This window comes from Lutra lutra, chromosome 10 (assembly GCF_902655055.1).
Source record: "Lutra lutra chromosome 10, mLutLut1.2, whole genome shotgun sequence".
NCBI lineage: Eukaryota > Metazoa > Chordata > Mammalia > Carnivora > Mustelidae > Lutra > Lutra lutra.
In genome coordinates this window covers 10,870,657-10,890,566 of record NC_062287.1, presented here as the reverse complement: position 1 = coordinate 10,890,566, position 19,910 = coordinate 10,870,657, and the positions used below count along the sequence as shown (strand labels likewise).

Here is a 19,910-nt window from a genome sequence, read left to right as displayed (position 1 = left end):
GAAAACTTCCTGAAAATGGACAGATACTGGGCCGTGACGGGCCTATACAACCGAATGAACAAGCACGTGTGACAACAGACTCTGGGGGAGGGGCAAGCAGCCATGTCCTCTATCAGGAATGCTGGGAGAGGGAAATCTTAGGATGAGAAACAGACTGGAGAGATGGGCCTCAGACCTGGCAGACGAGGATGCTCCTCTCTTTTGGGAAGGGGTAGGCAAGTTTCTTCTGTAAATATCCAGATAGCAGATATTTGGGGCTTTGCTGGCCATACCTGGGGTTGCTGTCACAATTACTCAGCTTTGCCGTTAGAGCAGGCAAACAGCCATAGACCCTTTGTAAATGAACGGCCATGGGTGCTTTCCAATAGACCCTCACAAGATGGGCAAGCCGGATTCAGCTCACGGGCCATAGTTTGTCTCCTTCTGGTTTAGAGCATCATGGCCATGGGGCCTGGGAACCAGGGAAGGTAGACCTGCCATGGGCAGGTAAGCCTAACTCCAAGTAGATGCTTGTCTGAGAGCTGTGCTGGAAGGCTACCTGGGGGCTTAGTCAATTAAGCATCCGCCTTCAGCTTGGGTCATGATCCCAGGGTTCTGATCGAGCCCTGAGTCGGGCTCCCTGCTCAGCAGGATGTCTGCTTCTCCCTGGGCCTGTGCCCCTTCTCTCCAGCCCATGCTCTCTAATAAATAAAATCTTAAAAAAAATAAAGGGCCACTTCCCAGAACCCCCAAAGGATGTGAACTCTGAAGATACCTGTTTCTAATAGCCACTGTGAGACAGCCCCTGTTACATCTCTTGCAAACTCCCAACCTTCAGGTGGAAGTCACAGCCTTGGCCTAGTGTGTTAAAGGAAGGGGGAGAAGGGCCCGCCGCATACTTAGGACCGGGAACAAAGGTCCTGGCTCTGCTCTGCCCCCAGATGTGGTGGTGGCACCCGTGGACCCCAACAGAGGATGGGGTCCCCAGAGAAGGAGCTTGATGAGAATCAGGAGAAGCATGCTCCTGAGAGAGGAGGCGGCAGCAGGCCCCCTAGGGAGGAGAGCTCATCCCCGCAGACACTGCTCTGCAGGTGTGTAGGCCCTGAGTGGCCATGACTGGGGTGCTTCAGGAGAAGGAGGTCTCCTTTTCTAGTCATGGGTGGTGAAGACCGGACGTGCGGGTTGCTCATCTCTGGGTCCCCATAGCACACCTGGGAAGCGGGGAGCCCGCGGTCACCCAGAAGCTCCTCCACCCACCCACCGTGCCCACTCTGTCCCCCAGGAGCCGCTCCGCTCCCCTCGGCACCGTGACCGTGGCAGTTAGAACCAGGGACGGGAGTTAACTGCTCCAGGCAGAGGAATTGCTTTAATCGCAACCACAGCGGGTCACACAGCTTTGCTCAGCTTCCGCCCCACCAGGGAGAAGAGCCCTTCGTTGTCGCACATGGTGGAGGAGTAGCTCTGGCAGATCACCTCGAACCACTCGATGGAGAAGCCGGCCTCCCTCACCGCAGCCTCTATGGCCTCCCGGCCCAGGCAGAGGCTGGAGAACCGCTGCTCGCCGATCATGTAGTAGCTGCTCTTCAGGGCGTCCACCACCACCAGGAAGCCCCCCGGCTTCAGCAGGCTGCCGAGGTTCCGGAGCGCGGCGCGGTAGGCCGGGAGGTCGGGGCAGGCGGCGTCCAGGCACAGGGTGCTGAGCACGCAGTCGGCGGCGGGCAGGGACACGGCGCCCAGCGGCCGGCTCTGGGTCACGTCGCACTTCAGGACCTGCTTGACCGCGCGTCTCAGCTTCTCCTCCTTCTCCGGCCCCTTGGCTCTGAAAGACATAAGCCGGCCAGCGCCGCTTGCCACCCTGTGCGCGGGAGAACCCCGCATCTCCTCGGTCAGGGCTGAAAATGGCAGGGGTGTCCCAAGGGGTGTATCCTTGGGGACATCCCTGTGGGAACAATGGAGAAAGGGAGGCATGAAGGGCCATTCTGCATGTGAAGGTGACGCCGTTACCCTGCGCTGGCCTCCGTCTTCTTCTGAAGTGGGTAAATGCCCACTTCTCCCGTGGACTGGAATTACTCTTCCTTCACTGCTAAGAACACTGCCTGGCTCATTTACTACTACTACTACTACTACACTGTTTATTTATTACACTTGTCTCCTCTGCCAAACTGCAACATAGTGGCCACTACGCCCATTCATATCAGGCAATAATGGCTTTAAAATGTGGAAACAGGGGGCACCTGGGTGGCTCAGTGGGTTAAAGCCTCTGCCTTCGGCTCAGGTCATGATCCTGGGGTCCTGGGATCGAGCCCCACGTCGGGCTCTCTGCTAGGCAGGGAGCCTGCTTCCCTTCCATTCTCTCTGCCTACTTGTGATCTCTCTCTCTCTCTCTCTGTCAAATAAATAAACAAAATCTTTAAAAAAAAAAATGTAGAAACAGGGGAGCCTGGGGGGCTCAGTCATTTAGCATCTGCCTTCGGCTCAGGTCATGATCCCAGGGTCCTGGGATGGAGCCCCCCATTGGGCTCCCTGCTCAGCAGGAAGCCTCCTTCTCCATCTCCCACTCCCCCTGCTTATGTTCCCTCTCTCACGGTCTCTCTGTGTCAAATAAATAAATGAACTCTTTAATAAAATAAAATGTGGAAACAGTATTTCTGTGTATCTGCTGATCAGGCTGGGGCAGTGAGTGGGGTCCTCCGCAGACATTTACAGAAATGGTGGGTAACTGCAACACAACCACGGCCAGGGCCCCCTCTAGAAAGAAGAAAACCACTAGTTGCTATTCTCAAACCCCAAAACATATTCCAGATAGAGAGCATGTTTTCTCAAGGGGACCCTTTTCTCAGTGGTCTTGCTCAGAATGCCACCCTTTTTTGCCGAAACAGGCCGTTTCCTGAGAGAAAACCAGTTTGTAAAAGAGGCAGGGAAGGCGAGGACAGGAGATGGAATAGAGGCCTTGGATCCTTTTGGAATTTGTTAGGGGAGGTCTGAGGGGACAAGCCGACAGAGGAGCATACAGAGTGAACAGGAGGTATGGAAAAAGAAGTAGCCGCAAATCAGAGAGCTAAGGGAAAAGCAAAAACAGGTGCTTAAAGTGCCCAGAAGGCCACAGAGCCCGAATTATAGGAGGGATGACTGGATATCCAGCACTTTGAGGAAGTTAATCAAGAGAGAGAACACCAGGGGTGCACATCCAGGCCTACATTCAGTCAACACACAGTCCGTTGGCTCCAGAAGAAGACAGCCCCTTGGGCAGCAAGGCTTGATGGAGAGAATGGCCCAACATCAAAACAGATGAGAGATGGACTTACCCTGGGATCACTTCTGGTCGCCAGGAAAAGTCAATGGTTTAAGTAACACTTTGAAATGTACGTCTACGTAGAATGATTTGAGGTAACAGCAATTGGTTATGAACATCCTATTTCAATATTTAGTAAAAATCTTAAACCCAGCGGTGCCGACTTAACCTCAGCTGGTTAAGCATCTGCCTTGGGCTCAGGTGTGATCCCAGGATCCTGGGATCAAGCCATATGCCCAGCTTCCTGCTCAATGGGGAGCCTCCTTCTCCCTCTGCCTGCCACTCCCCCTGCTTGGCTCTCTCTGTCAAATAAATAAATAAATTTCTTTAAAAATATCATAAGCCCAGTGCATAAAATCAGCTATTTATAAATATCCTTTATAATTTTCCACTTAAGAGGTTTAGCAATAAGTATATGAAAAAAATTCTCAACATTTTTGGTCATCAGAGTAATGCAAATCAAACTGTGAGATGCCACTTCACATCCACTGGGACAGGTGTAATAAACAAGACAGTCACAAGTGTTGGCAAGGGCATGGAGAGACGGGAACATCTCACGCTACTGACGAGAATATAAAATGGTCCGGCTACTTTGGAAAACAAGTCTGGGGGAAGTTCCTCAGAACGGTAATCACAGAGTTACTGCATGACCCAGAAATTCCAAGAGAAATGAACACATATGCCCACACAAAAACTTGTACATGAGTAATTATAGCAACATTATCCATCATAGTCAAAAGATGGTGACCACCCAAATGCCCACCAACCTATGAGGAAATAGATGAGGTGTGGTATACCCATGCAATGGAATCATAGTCGTATAAAGGAATGAAATACTGATTCATGTTGTAACATGGAAGAACCTTGGAAACAGGTTGCTAAGGGAAAGAAAACAGAAGCAAAAGGTCACATATTGTATGATTCCATTTACATGAAATGTCCAGAAAAGACAAAGCTACAGAGACCACAAGCAGACCAGGGGTTGCCAATGGAGAGGATCTGGGAAATGATGGGAATGACTGCCAGTGGGTACAGGGTGGATTTGAGGAGTTATGAAAATGTTCCAGAACTGGGGTGAAGAGTGCACAACTACATGAATATACTGAGAACTATCCAATTGCACACTTTAAATGGGTGAATCACATGTGATTGTAATTTTGTCTCGGGAAAGCTGTTATACTAAAGAGAGAAAGAGAAGTAGCTTAGCAAGGTAATGGCTTCAGGGAATTCCTACCACCCAATAAAGCAGGGGAGACAAGGAATGATAATTACCTTTGGTTGGGTCTAGCTACTCTCCTATCAAGGGTAAAATGGTAGTAGGGTGACCTGTTTGTCCTGATTGGTCCAGGCTTTCCTGGTTTTCCCCCTGAAAATCCCATGTCCTGGGAACCCCTCTCCGTCTTGGGCAATCAGGAAAGGTTAGTCATTCTAAAAGCAAGGAAGTCAGTTACAAAGCTGCCATTCAGCCTCCTAGAATGTGGACGATTTGACCAAACATTTTAAGAATAAAAAATAACAATTCAACATGATGGAAGTCTGTGAAATACAGATTTGTTTAGGTGAATTAATCTAGAATAGAAAAATTCGAATAATCTATCTGCACATCCGGATAACCGAAGTGCAGATAAAAAGCCGAGGGAGTGACAACACAGTGTGTTTTGTTTTTTTTAGATTTTATTTATTTATTTGACAGACAGAGATCACAAGTAGAGAGGCAGGCTGAGAGAGAGAGGAGGAAGCAGGCTCCCCGCTGAGCAGAGAGCCCGATGCGGGGCTCGATCCCAGGCTGGGATCATGACCTGAGCCGAAGGCAGAGGCTTTAACCCACTGAGCCACTCAGGCACCCCCACAGTGTGTTTTTTGAACGTGTTTCAAGATGATCCTCTCCACTGGGAACACCTCAGGCTTGTGTATTTAAGTGATGACGTCAGAAGCAGGTTGGACCTCTGTGCCCTATTTCTTGTGTGTTAAGCTATTTGAAAGACACCCATTACCACAGAGCTAGTCCTTTCCAGTCAGTTGATGATGGAAATTGTTCCCAAACAGGGAGACACACTGCGAAGTCTGGAAAGCTCACAAAGAATATGCCAATTTAAGAGGGAAGTTAGCTGGAAACACTCACTGCCGTGGAGACCCGCTTGTCCCTGGGACCGCAGCAAACGCTGGGGGACTCGGTAGCCCTGCTAGCTGTGCCAAGATGCCACCTCAGGGCTTCTCAGCGTCTGCGTTGTGCTCACTGGCAGGGAAATGGACTGGCCTGGAGACACAGGTAATTACTGCTCAGCTACACGTTCAGCTCAAGGGTTAGGGAATCAATACACCCCAGAAGGGAGTCAGGCAGTTCCACAGGAAGCTAACGGCAGTGTACTGTTCCTCTAGGGCTGATGATCTGCTCTTTTCAACACGTGTAAAAAAGGGTGGTTCTTTCCTTTATAAACATGCACTCCCTGAAGCCTGAGGGAGCTGGGGAGGGACGGGGAGAGAGGGGATACAGAGTAGGGCTCCTGGGAAGAGTGTTTGGTGAGAGTGTATCCCCACATCCCAAGAAATTACCCTGAGTTTTAGAGGAGGGTCCTCCTGCCCCATCTCTGCAAGGCAGCTGGCGGACCAGAAGCCCCTGGATGAGATCTTTGGATGACATTCACCCCCCAAAGCCCCGTTCCCAGACATTCCAGCAGGCCCTCCTGAGGGAGAACCAACAAAATGTGTAAAGGATATAAAAAGCTGCATAAGCTTGGATATCAGTGTAAGGACTGTATGAGCCAGGAATAATCGTTAGTAAGCCTTTGGTGCAGGCCACAGCTGAATCAGGTGAGAGACAGACATTTCAGGAGGGAGAAGTTAGAAAGCAAAAGGCATGCAGTTATTGATTTTACCATTTTTTTTGAACCTCTGTGATGTGGTAGGAACGGTGCCGGGCAATGGGGACCCAAGACAGAACAAATGAAAAACAGATCCTATTGCCATGGGGATTACAGTCTGGAACAGTCTGGAGCGGAAGGGAGAAAGAATCCAATGATCATGCGCAAAAGTGACAAATTAATACTGTCATAAACGCGAGGAAGGAGAGGGCCACGAAGCCAACAAAAGAATGTTGGAAGCTTGAGTTGGTCTAGAGTATCAAGGAAAGCTCCTCCAAAACAGAGTCAGGCAAGCGGAGACAAAATAAAGGAGAGTTCACTAGGCCACAGAGAATAGGGAGGGGAGGAGGCTATTCCAATAAGGAGGAATGGCATGTGCAAAGGTCATGTGGTGGGTGAAAAGACAGAAGGAAGACCAATGAAGCTGGATCTCAGAAAACATAGTAGAGTGTGGCAGGGAGTGAGGCAATGGGGTCAGCATGTGCCTAGACCAGACAGGGCTTTGGGGACCATGTTAAGAATTTTGCTTTTTATACTAAAAGCCATGGGAAGTTATGAAGGGGTGCTTAGGAAGAGAGTGGTATAATCAGATCTACATTTTGAGGCAATCACTTTAGGACAAGAGTAGAGGTGGAAGGCCAGTTAAGAGAGGGGGTTGGTGGCTTGGGCCAGGAAAATAGCCTGGATAGAAAATATTGGAAGACGTACTGGTTTGGGAGAAACTCCGAGGTAAAATGGATAGAACTTGGTGCAGCTCAGAGAGCAGGGCCTGGAGGGAGAAGGCAAGTTTGGCTTCTAGGCTTCTGGGTTGTTCAAGTAATTAGATAATGGCAACGCTCAGGGAAATGAGAGTACACGAGATGGAGCCAACTTGGGAAGATCAGAGCTCGATTTGGGGCCCTTCCAGACACACAAATAGAAATGCTTACAATTTGAAGGGAACGGCCAGGTGAGGTTTCCTCAGCCTGCCCTGTGCCTCTCCCCAGAGACAGAATGCAGGGAGAACGTCTAAGAGAAAGGCTCGCTTCAAAGGGAGTCTTTTCCTAGGTACCACTGAAACACTCACTATGACCGTCAAGATCTTGAAGCGGAGAAGGAATACCACTCTTTCACAAGACATGAAAATACAGAGATGCTTCAGCATAGAGGAACTTCAAGAGCTTTGTGGGACAAATGCACCCCAAGTGTGTCTATTTTGGGCAAGAAACCTTTTTTTAAACAGACATGAGAATCTTTGTAGAGAGAACGTTTACTTCATCTCTACAGGTGCTCAAGCTTCCTTCTGTCACACCTGCGGAGGTAGGCGGAGGAGCTGCTCTCTGTAAAGGCCCCCCCCATGGGATGGGGGGCTCCGGCTTCCCCAGGCCCCTCCTGGCTGCCCTGAGGATGGACAGAGGAGAACTTGTAGAGTGTACCTGTGACTCATTCCCAATCACCAGCATGCTGGGAAGCTCTGTTCTAGACACCAGCTTTTCTCAAATTGCAAAATGTTTACCATCTCCCCCAACAACAGATCTCATTAAAATGCGGATCCTCTGGTTCTGGCGGTAAGGAGCAGGGCCTGAGAGTCTGCATTGTTTTACAGGCTCCCGGGTGATACGGAACTGCTCAGTCTGAGAACCACAAGGGAGGTCGTTGCCCGCAATTTCCAGAAATCCGGAGGTCCGTCAGCGCCGTTTCTAGGATTTCTTCAGGTCAAATCTCATTTTCCTTGATTCGTGCCAGAATATTTGTATCTTAGCAGGTGACTCTCTGACTTGAGAAATAAATAACATGAAGCCAGAGGTGGGTACCACTGCCTTACAACCTCTTGGATAGTTTTAAAAGTGACTGGTCCCTAAGTGTATGAATCCCATTGCCAAGGCCGAGCAACAGGAGACAGCTCCCGTTGTCTTTGGCAGCAGTCCGCACAAGAAACAGCTTCAGATAAAGAAGGAATAATCTCGAAGGAAATAGGTTGTGGGCTGATAGAGGTCCTTGAAGATGCAAGAGAGACGTAAGTCGAATGAGATCGCTATCATTCTCAAAAGAGTTGAAGCCACAGGATCTAGTACAAGGATAAGAGTGAGAACGCAGAATTTTACTGCCAAAAAATACAGTTCCTTACTTGAACTGCGATCAGGAGCTGGTTGTTAACAAGCTGATGATTCTGCCATGAGGAAAGCAGCAAAGCTTTTTACTATCCTGCTAGAGTGTAAGGGGTTCATTTCTGCATGAGATGGAAAGGCTTGTGATAGCCAGGGAAATTGAGAAGAGAGTTTCAAAAGCCTTCTTGACATATGATTTGGACCTCAGAAAGGTATATTGTCTGGCTGACTGAAAACTCTCTTATCAACTTTCCCTGAAATTCTATAAACCCTGGGAAATTCCTTATTTATTCAATCATCTTGAATATTGCCCAAATCCTCATAGCTCCAGGGTTTTGTTTTGTTTTTTATCCCTAGTTAATACCAGTTTCATTCTGTGGAATCGCCTAGTTGATAGAAAAAAAAGAGGCTTGAAATTATATTTATTTTGAAGAACATTATCTTCAGTTTGAAGACCACAGCTAGCATAAAATTCTAAGTAAGGAGCTTATAGGTTAAAATGGCATATTAAAGTAGCCTCTCAACTTCTTGCTAAATGCCAGAGGGGGAGAAATGGAGAAATATTTAGGCAACGTTAAACAATTTTATGGTGTTGTTCACATATAAAGGCAACAAAAACATGTTCCCAATATACACAGGCTTAGAAAATGTCATTTACGTGTTCTTGAAAACCTTATTTGAAGGTCTACGCAGTGGACCAAAAGATGAATCAGAATTAAAAACTAAACAACTAGAAAAATCATATAAAATGAACATAAGATTAAAATGTTCACATCAGGGGCGCCTGGGTGGCTCAGTGGGTTGGGCCTCTGCCTTCAGCTCAGGTCATGATCCCAGTGTCCTGGGATAGAGCCCCACATCGGGCTCTCTGCTCCGCGGGGAGCCTGCCTCCACCTCTCTCTCTCTCTGCCTGCCTCTCTGCCTACTTGTGATCTCTGTCTGTCAAATAAATAAATAAAATCTTTAAAAAAAAAAATGTTCACATCATTGCAAATACGATTACAAACTGAAAGCAAATGCCCAAACTGAACTCAAAAGAACATGAGAATGATGCTTTAAGTTATAATATTTGGATTTAAAATCTCCAATTTTAAAAGAAGATTTTATTTATTTATTTAATACAGAGAAAGAGAGAGAGAACAAGCAAGGGGGAGGGGAGGAGGAAGGGAGAGAAGCAGACTCTCCACTGAGCAGGGAGCCCAATGTAGGGAGCCCATCCCAGGACCCTGAGATCATGACCTGAGATAAAGGCAGACACTTAACTGACTGAGCCACCCAGGTGACCCTAAAATCTCCAATTTTAACAATAAACACTGTGGAAAGAGGTGACAGAAGGACTCTGGTTATCAAAAATTGTTAAGGTCCTCATTTTATGAGGAAGAAAAAAATTACTGATTCTACCTGACACTGATATGCTGAGAGAATTTGTTTCTAACAGACCTGCATTTTAAGAAACGCTAAGAGAAGCTCTTCAGGTGAAGGGAAGTGATGCCATATGGAAGTCTAGATCTGCAGAAAGGAATGATGAATACCAGACGGGACAGATATGCAGATATCTGTCTATACATATATAGAAGACTGTATGTATGTATGTGTGTGTGTGTGTGTGTGTGTGTTTGTGTGTGTGTATGTATATATAAAACTGTCATATATAAAAGACTTTATATATGTTTGTTTAAAATACCACTGGCTAATATGAATATACTTAAAACTACCAAACTGTATACTTAAAAATAGTTCAGATCCTACATTTTATAGTGTGTTTTTTAACCACAATAAAAGAATAAAGCAATAAAAAATAAATAAAAGCACTACTGACTTTTTAAAGCAAAAATAATAAGGGCGCCTGGGTGGCTCAGTGGGTTAAAGCCTCTGCTTTTGGCTCAGGTTGTGATCCCAGGGTCCTGGGATTGAGCCCCACGTTGGGCTCTCTGCTCAGCGGGGAGCCTGCTTCCCTCTCTCTCTCTCTGCCTGCCTCTCTGCCTACTTGTGATCTCTGTCAAATAAATAAATAAAAATCTTTAAAGAAATAATAACAATGTATAATGTTATCATATATATAAAGTAAAATATATGAGAGGTGCATAAGGCAAGAGTGGGTTAAAGGAATTACACTGTTATAATATCTTATGTTCTTCTTGAGGTAATAGATATGTCAAAAATACATACTGAAATTTCTAGAAAAATTCCACATGCACATACATGTATACACCCCACAAAACACAAAAGAGGTCAATAGAAAAGATTAGAGTCAACAGAAAAGATAAAAAGGAGTACTAAAAATCTTTATATCTGTACTAGTGGAATATCAAATTATTACACCAAGGAGAAGCAGGAAAAAAGGCATAAATGAACAACAAAACGGATGGGACAAGTAGAAAATATATACCAAGATGATTATCAGTAATTACATTAAATATAAGTGAACTAAAGAATCCAGTTAAAAGGCAGAAATCACCACACTGGATTGAAAAACAAGATGTACTACATACCACTTGCAAGAAAAACATTTTAGGTATTAAAAAAAACATAGGTTGAAAACAAAAGGGTGGAAAAGATATACCACGTCTATTAGTTATCTATTGCTGCATTATAGATTACCTTAAAACTTAGCAATTTAAAATAATAAACACTTATCTTCCAGTTTCTGTGGATCAGATACCTGGGCACAGATTAGCTAAGTACCTCTGATGCAAGGTCTTTCATGATGCAGTGTTGGTCATGTCTTCAGTCTGATTTGAAGGTAAAATTGGGTGGGGGGGGGTTGCTTCCAAGCTCACTCCAGACAAGCAGGTGAGAGGGGGCTATCCAAAAGGGAAGCCATAGTATTTTTGTAAGCTAATCTCAGGACTAGTGTCCTAGTATTCTGCTACATAGTACTTGTTAAATCCAATGGACACCCAAGGGAAGGCAATTAAACAAGAGATGAATATTTGAGCTAAGATTATTGGGAGCCATCTTTGAGGCTATCTACCACTCCATCCAAATACCAAGCATAAGAAGGTTGATGTGGCCATATTAATATCAAAGCAGACTTTTTAAATTATTTTCATTTTTTAAAAGATTTTATTTATTTATTTGACAGAGAGAGACACAGGGAGAGAGGGAACACAAGCAGGGGGAGTAGGAGAGGGAGAAGCAGGTTCCCCGCTGAGCAGGGAGCCTAATGTGGGACTCGATCCCAGGACCCTGGGATCATGACCTGAGCTGAAGGCAGATGCCTAATGACATCTAGGTGGCCCCAAAGTAGACTTTAAGACAAAGTGTATTACTAACAGTAAAGGGAGGTATTTCTTAAAGATAAAATGGTCAATAAATCAAGAAAACAAAACAATCCTAAAAATATATGCAGGTAGCAACAAAGCTTCAAAATGTATGAAGGAAAAGTTGACAGAATGATGGGGAACAAGAGATAAATCCACAATCATAATCTGAGATTTTAATACCTTTCTATTAGTAACTGATAAGCAAAAAAATCACATAGAAAATTTGAAAAATACTACCAATCCACCTGACTTAATTGATATTTATAGAAACTACACCTACAACAGGATGATATACATTCTTTTCAGTGTAGAAAGCACATAGATTGTTAACCAAAATAGGCCATATGTTGACCATAAGATCAATCTCTGACTACAATAAAATTTAAATAGAAACCAATAACAGTATCTAGAAAATCCTGAAATTTTTGGAGATCAAGCAACACAATTCTAAATAATTCAGGTCAAAGAAGATATCACAAAGGAAATTAGAAACTATGTTGAAGGGGGCACCTGGGTGTTTCAGTCAGTTAAGTGTTTGACTCTTGATTTCAGCGCAGGTCAAGATCTCAGGGCTGTGGGATCAAACCCCATGTTGGACTCTATGTTCAGAAGGAAATCTGTTTGAGATTCTCTCTCTCCTCTCCCTCTGCCTCTTCCTGTCCCCTGTGCTCATGCTCTTTCTCTCCCAAATAACAAATAAATAAATCTTGTTAAAAATTAAGAAAATATGCTGAGGTGGATAATAATAAAAATATGAAGTATCAAAAATCATGAGATGCAACTAAAACAGTTCTGAAGGAAATTTGTGGCTTTAAGTGGCCAAGTTAGAAGAAACAAATGTGTGAAATCAATTATCTAAGCTTCTATCTTCAGAAGCAAGAAAAAGAAGAGCATATTAAAACTAAAGTAAATGGAATAGAGAAAGTTAGAAAAATAAAGCCAGAATTCAAAACAATTGAAAATGGAAAGACAATAGAAAAAAATCAACAAAACCAGAAGTTGGTTCTTCAAAAAGGTTAATAAAATTGGTCAATCTCTAGCAAGCTTGATCAAGATATATTTTAGAAGACAAAGTGCCAATATCAAGAATGAAAGAAGGAAGATCACTAAAAGAGTAATAAAGATATATTGTTTAAAAAAAAAACTATGATGATAAAATTGACAACCAAGATGCATAGGACAAATTCCTTGGAAAATATTGCTTATCAAAATGAAGAAGAAATGGAAAATTGAAATAGCCAATAAAAATATTATTTTGAATTTTTAAAACTTCACACACATGAAAAAAAATCCTTCGTATAAGCCTCACTTAAGGAAGGAATCATTTAAGGAAGAAATAATACTAATAATACAAAAACACTTTCAAAAAACAGAGGAGGAAGAAACATTTTCAACTTGTTATATGAATCTGACATTATGCTAATATCAAAATCTGCTAAGCATATTATAAGAAAAGGAAATTATAGCTCAGTATCCCTCATATATGTAGATGTAAAAATCTCTAACAAAATATTAGCAAATCACATCCAGTCATACATAGAAAGATACTGCTTTAACCAATGGGTGTATATTAGATTTAAACATTCAAAAATCTTCCAAAATCATTCACATTTTCAGAATCAAGAAGAAAAATCATATGACCCTCTCAATTAATTCCTCCAAAATTGACAAAAATTAACATTTAACTTAGAATTCCCAAGAAATTAAAAATATAAAGAAATTTCATCTGATAAAGAGTATCTGTGAAAAATCTACACCTAATATATTTAATGATGAATCATTGGACATTTTTTTCTATGATGTAGAGAAAGGCACATATGATTACTCTCATCTCTTCTATCCAACATTGATAGGGAAGTCCTAGACAGTGTAATAAGGCCAGAAAAATAAATAAAAGACATATAGTTAGAATAGAAGAAGTAAAACTATTTTTATTTGCAGATGATATAAGACTGTACATAGAAAAACCTCTGGAATCTACAAAAAGCACTATTAAATTTTATTAGTGAAGTCCACAAGGTTATAGGACACAAGGTCAATATATAAAAATCAATTGTATTTCTCTATACTAGCAAATTTTTGAAAATTGAAATTTAAAAAGTACAACTAACAATAACATTAAGAAAATAAAACACAGGACAAACTTAACAAAATATATACAAAAATTGAGAACTACAAAACATTACTGGGAGGAATTACTAGAAGTCCTAGATAAATATATAGAGAGATCATGTTTATGGACTGCAGATTCCATATGCCCATTCTCTTCAACTGAATTGTAAATTCAAAGATCACTATCAAAGTCTCAGCAGCCCTTTTTGGAAGAAATAAAAAAATTTATTCTAAAATTTATGAATCACCCAGGTGCCCCAAATTTAAATATTTAAATATTGGGGACACCTGGGTGGCTCAGTTGGTTAAGCATCCACCTTCAGCTCACGTCATTATCCCAGGGTCCTGGGATCGAGGCCCAAGTTGGTGTCCTTGCTCAGCAGGGAGCCTGCTTCTCCCTCTCCTTCTGCCTGCCACTCCCCCTGCTTGTGCTCTCTCTCTCTCTAATAAATAAAATGTTTAAAAAAAAAAACAAAACAGAATTTAAAGATTTTACTTACTTTACTAGAAAGAGAGAGAATGCATGGCCAGGGGAGGGGCAGATGGAGAGGGAGAAGCAGACTGCTCACTGAGCCGAGGTTTCAGCCCCATTACTCTAGGATCATGACCTGAACCCAAGGCAGACACTTAACTGCCTAAGTAACTGAGCCACCCAGGGACCCTAGTTTATTCTAAAATTTATTTCAAAATATAATGGCAATAAAGAAGCTTTTACACAGTGAAGGAAACCATCAACAAGAAAACAAGGCAGCCTACTGAAGAGGAGAAGTTATTTGAAAATGACATATCTGGTAAGGTATTAATAACCAAAATGTATAAAGAGCTTATACAATCCAACACCGAAGAAACAAACAATCTGATTAAAATGGGAAGAGGACCTGAGTGTTTTTCCAAAGATATACAAATGGCCAAGAAACATATGAACACACACTCAGTATCACTGATCACCAGGGAAATGCAAATCAAAACCACAATAAGATATCACTTCATACCTGTCAGAATGGCTATAATAAAAAAGACAAGAAATAACAAGTGTTGGCAAGAATGTGGAGAAAAAGGAGCCCTCATGCACCATTGATGCAGCCACTTTGGAAAACGGTATGGAGGTACCCCAAAAAATTACAATTGAAATACCATAGGATCCAGTAATTTCATTACTGGGTACTTACCCGAAGAAAACAAAACACTAATTTGAAAGGATATAGGCACCCCTATGTTTACTGCAACATTAGTTACAAGCCAAGATTGAGAAGGAACCCAAGTGTCCATTCATGGATGAACAGATAATGAAGAGCTGGTGTATACATATATACAGAAGGGACTATTACTCAGCCATGAAAAAGGTGATTTCCCCCCCCCCATTTGCAACAACATGGGTAGACCTAGAAGGTATAATGCTTAGTGAAATAAGTCAGACAGAGAAAACAAACACCATATGATTTCACTTGTATGTGGAATTTAAGAAAGGAAAGAAGGAAGAAAGGAAGAAAAAAAAGGAGATAGATAAAAGAAACAGACTCTTAAATACAGAGAACAAACTGGTGGTGCCAGAGGGGAGATAGGGGAAACAGGTGAAGGGGACTGAGAGCACACCTATGATGAGCACTCAGTAATGTCCAGAATTGTTGAGTTGTTATATTGTACACCTGAAACTAAGGCTATATATTAATTATACTCCCATTAAATATATTAAATATAACATATATATTTGTATATTAAATATATGTGTGTAATATATGCATGTTATATATGTATATTAAATATAATATATGTGTGTGTATTATATATGTATATGTGTGTATATTATATATATGTAATATATGTGTGTGTGTGTATATACACACACTTACATATATAATGACATTAAAATTGCCATAATAATCTTGAAAAAGAACAAAGTTGGAGGATTTACCCTATCTGATTTCAAGACTTACTTTTCCTGGTAAAAGGGTTAAAAGACCAGCATAAACCCCGTGGAAGTTTAGTGACTCTGCATACAGCAAAAACATTAATTGGGAAACAAAATATAAAATTCCTATTTGTTCATACCATATTATAAAGAATTATATAAACAAGTCACCTTGATAACTTACATCAGACAACCCATGCTGACTATCGATAAGTGTAGCAGCAACATGTAAGAAAATAAATATGAAGTTCAGAATACTCCAACTAAGCTAGAATTCAGCAGACCATGGAAAAAGAATGAAGAGGTTAAAGAAATAGAAGCAGAATTTAGAGTTAGTTTCAGAAGAGAATCTGACTCAGGAATAAGCACATTTAGAGAAGCCATGAGAATCAAATTTAAGTGCACATATAGAAAAATGAATTGACCATCACTCTAGAAGAAGAGGGTAGAGGTAAACATATTCCTTAGAGACATGTTAAGATCACATGATTTTACATTTATCCCTGGGATTCAGGAATATTACTTCACTCCTCCTGTTGTTCAAGTTGAGAAACACGGACATGATTCCTGAGACTTTTCCTATCATCATTCTCCATGACCAATCATTACCAAACTTTTATCCAGCCTATCTCAACAATTCATCTTAAAATCATCTTCCTCTCTCTATCACCAACCAATCCAGTAGTCTAAGCCACCATCATCACTTACCTGGATTAAAGTGTCTCCTTTCTCCTCTAAACCCTCCCAATCCATTCTCCACACAATAGCCAAAGGGAGCTTTGTAAATGTAAAGGAGGTGGGGGGGTCCCATCACTTTCCTGGCTAACCTCTCATGCCTTCTCAGCACACTTGAAGTACAGGATTGTTAGCCTGGCCTCAAAGCCCTAAGTGATCTGAGATGTGCCTGCCTTCCCCGACATAAGGTCTAGGAGACTTGAGGCTTCCTCGTCTTATCCACCAGTCTATCCCAGTAGATAGGAAGGACTATGTGGCACATCATATGGGCTCAATCTGGGTTCATTGAATAAATGAATAAATGCTAGTTCCTTTAACCAGGAGCCAAAAGCACTTGTTTCTTTAAAGATTTTTTTTTTTTTATTTGACAGATAGAGATCACAGGTAGGCAGCGAGGCAGGCAGAGAGAGAGAGGAGGAAGCGGGCTCCCCGCCGAGCAGAGAGCCCGATGCGGGGCTCGATCCCAGGACCCTGGAATCATGACCTGAGCTGAAAGCAGAGGCTTTAACCCACTGAGCCACCCAGGCGCCCCGAAAAGCACTTGTTTCTTGAAGGGGGTTGTCTTCCTGGGAAGAAAGAGCCCTTTCCTGACCAAAGCATGGGATATGTTCATTAAAAATAGCTATGCTTTGGGCGCACTTGAGTGGCTCAGTCAGTTAAGCGTCTGCCTTTGGCTCAGGCCATGATCTCAGGGTCCTGGGATTGAGCCCCGCATCGGGCTCCCTGCTCAACGTGAGTCTACTTTATTTCCTCTCTCCCCCTCCGCTCATGTGCACGCGCGCTGGTCTCTGAAATAAATAAATCTTTTTAAAAAAACAGGGATACTTTCCCATTGTGAGCAAAAAGGTAAGGAAAGAGACAATGCTGTGCCACACAGATTAGTATATGCGCAAAGGTAGGGGTGCAAATACAGGGAGAAGTGGATTGGAGAAGGACCGTTACTTTAAAAAAATGGGCAAGAGGGTGGAGAAAGAGAGAGAAAAAAAACCAAACCAAACAAAAAACCTATAAGAGCAGGAAAAGAAAATGTAGAAATAACGGAGCATGTAAGAAGCAGCAGATGGGGCCCACATGATCGGAAGAGGAATATCGAATTGGTCTTTTGATACGGTTTGCAAAGGAGCCTGCGGGGCCTCGGCAGCTACCAGAGCAGCAGAGACGTTCTGCTGCTGGAGGGACAGTCCCCTGCACAGGACAGCGGGACTGAGCTGAGCCGTCGCAGGACAATCGCCAGAGGATGGAGGCACATCAGGACAAGAGAGAGACAAAGTGAAATGCAGAACGGGCCACCTCTGTCTATAGGCTATTGACTGGTTCTCATGTGGAAAGAAATTAATCCTTTAAACAAGACTTATTTGCATAAATCGACTTGTAGACAGAGTGGGCTAAGCGGTCCGTCATTAGCCATGAGTATGTCAAGCTCTGATTTTTGTCGATGGCGAGTGATAAATCCTTTTCAGATAACTCCTTTATGCTGCTAATCTCAGTTTGAGAACCTGGTCAGCTTTCTGTTGTGTCTGGTGGTGTTAGCGTTAGCTGCCCTCACGGTAGCGTCCCCTACCCTGGGATGGAGGATGGCCCTGACGGGCAAGCCTGGACACCCAAAAGCTGCTGCTAAGGAGCTGGTTTCGCCTCTTCCCTGAACTTGTCCTCCACGTCGCTATCCCATGGACCCTAACCCACACGCTGCACCCTGCACTGTCCTGGGAAGGTTTTGTCTCCTCTTGGCTCAGTGGCCGTCTCCTCCATTCTCCTCTGTGTCTTCTGCTGTTCTGGGGTACACACGTGTGCACACACTCACTCCCACTCCCCTCTGGCTCGTTCTCCCTCTCTCCTTCTTATTCTCCATCTGGATTTCTCTCTGGTCTCTGTTTCTTTTACTTTTTAACTTGGACTCTATGGATAATTTGTGGGTCAGAAAAATGAACCATCCCTCAGGTACCATGAGAAAGCTGGGAAGCAGGCTTTGGTTTCTTACCTGTTCCCTTCCAGCTCGCACACGTAGGTCACCACTGGGGACCAGTCAAAGGCCCCTGGTTCCTTCTTCAGCCACTTCTGCAGCTCCCGCAGGTTCTGGTCTGTATAATCAGTGGCAATGATCTCCTTGAAGGATTCACAAGCAGAAAGGAGCTGGTAGATGGTGGGGCCGGAGCCAATGTCGATGAGGAGGTCCCCTTTCACTCCATCTGGTTTAGAGGAGGCAACAAGGAAGGGGGTTCGGACATCCTATGACGGCACCCAGAGCTGATACACACAGTCTTCACTCGCACTGTGCGAGAGAGCCCTAAAGACAGACCAGCTCTCTACTCACTCATCCCTCAAATCCTTTTTTAAATATCTTTGCATTTTCCATTCCCCAATCCAGGCTGGAGGCATGCTGCCGGGATATTTTTAGGTGCAGGAGAAGGAAGACAAGATCTACATCTGGTTACAGACCTCTGATCCAGAAAGACTGCTAAACAGAAAATGCAAAAACTATTAAGGAATACTTCTGGGGAAAGTTAAAATTGTTTTTAAAATTGGGTCATTACGTCTCTCTCCAGAAAGCATCCAATTCTTCCTACGTTGGGAGGTCTTTTTTATCTCATGCACACTCGCAACATTCCTTTGAGTTAGAGTGAGTACTATAATCTTCACTTTTTAAGCGGCCCATCATGGTTAAATGGCTGGCACTGGCCACCTAACAAACTGATATGAAATCAAGGACAGAATTCCCACCTTCTGGTTTCCCTTTGCACAACCACATGAGATCGTGTATATAAAAGCTCTTTGTAAATTGTAAAATATCCATACCAAAAAATCATTGGTGTTCATTCTCCTTAAATTCATAAGTAACATCGAAAGGGCTGTCACATAGCAATGATTAGACACAAACCCAGCCCTGCCCTGACATTTCATCTGTATGTCTCAGAGTTTGGCGGAGAGATACACAGATAACACACAAACTTACCCAGGCAGAATATCTTGAAGAGATTTTTCAGGAGATGCCTGAGAATCTCATTTTCTGCAGAGTGTTTGGACCCAAAGTTGTAATATTTTTCCAGGTAATCCCGAGGGTTAAAGTGTCTCAGGTAAGTGTCCTTGGAGGTGAAGCTAGTTTCCATTGTGGCTCGCTCTTGTGTCCACCACCCTCCCACCCTCTCCTCCAGAACCCATGCAGTCAACGTGCAAAAGTTGTCTTTTTAAGTCCCAGGCTTCAATCTTTCTTCTGTTAGAGTTCAGCCCACCCCTTAGAGACCAATGTTTGGTTAAACACTAACAGAAATGCACCAAGAATGTTTTGGCTGTTCTAGGAGGTGATGAAACTTTTGGGCAAGGGCGCCTACGAGATGTGTGTGTTGGAAGGGGAGGGCTGTGAGCTACATGCAGTTCTCAGCCAAGGGGTGAAGTTCAAGTGCGGGAAGAATCATCTGGGCTCATCTGGGAAATCATTTAGCTCACAGAAGAACCACGAAGTTTGGAGAGGTGGGTCTTCTCCCCAGAGCAACATCATTCTCGTAATGATTCTCCCAAAAGAGAGTCACAAGGAATGGTTTAAATTTAATGGTCATCAAGGAAGAGGAGAAAGAGGATTAGGAAATGTCTTTAGAGCTAAGGAACATTGGCTAAAGAAGGAATTGCAGATGAGAGAGGGTAAAAGAGCAATTTTTAGAAACCTGGATAAGGTTT

At 43.3% G+C, this 19,910-nt stretch overlaps 1 protein-coding gene across 1 annotated transcript; it reads right to left on the bottom strand.

Moving 5' to 3' along the window:
• Window positions 1–1,328: 1,328 nt before the first annotated feature.
• NNMT (nicotinamide N-methyltransferase) lies at window positions 1,329–19,448 on the bottom strand. Its single transcript, XM_047693012.1, has 3 exons — window positions 19,192–19,448; window positions 18,220–18,427; window positions 1,329–1,798 (listed from the first exon to the last, which is right to left on the bottom strand). Exons 1-3 carry the CDS (start codon window positions 19,343–19,345, stop codon window positions 1,366–1,368), a joined length of 795 nt encoding a protein of 264 aa, XP_047548968.1. The 5' UTR covers window positions 19,346–19,448; the 3' UTR covers window positions 1,329–1,365.
• Window positions 19,449–19,910: the final 462 nt, after the last annotated feature.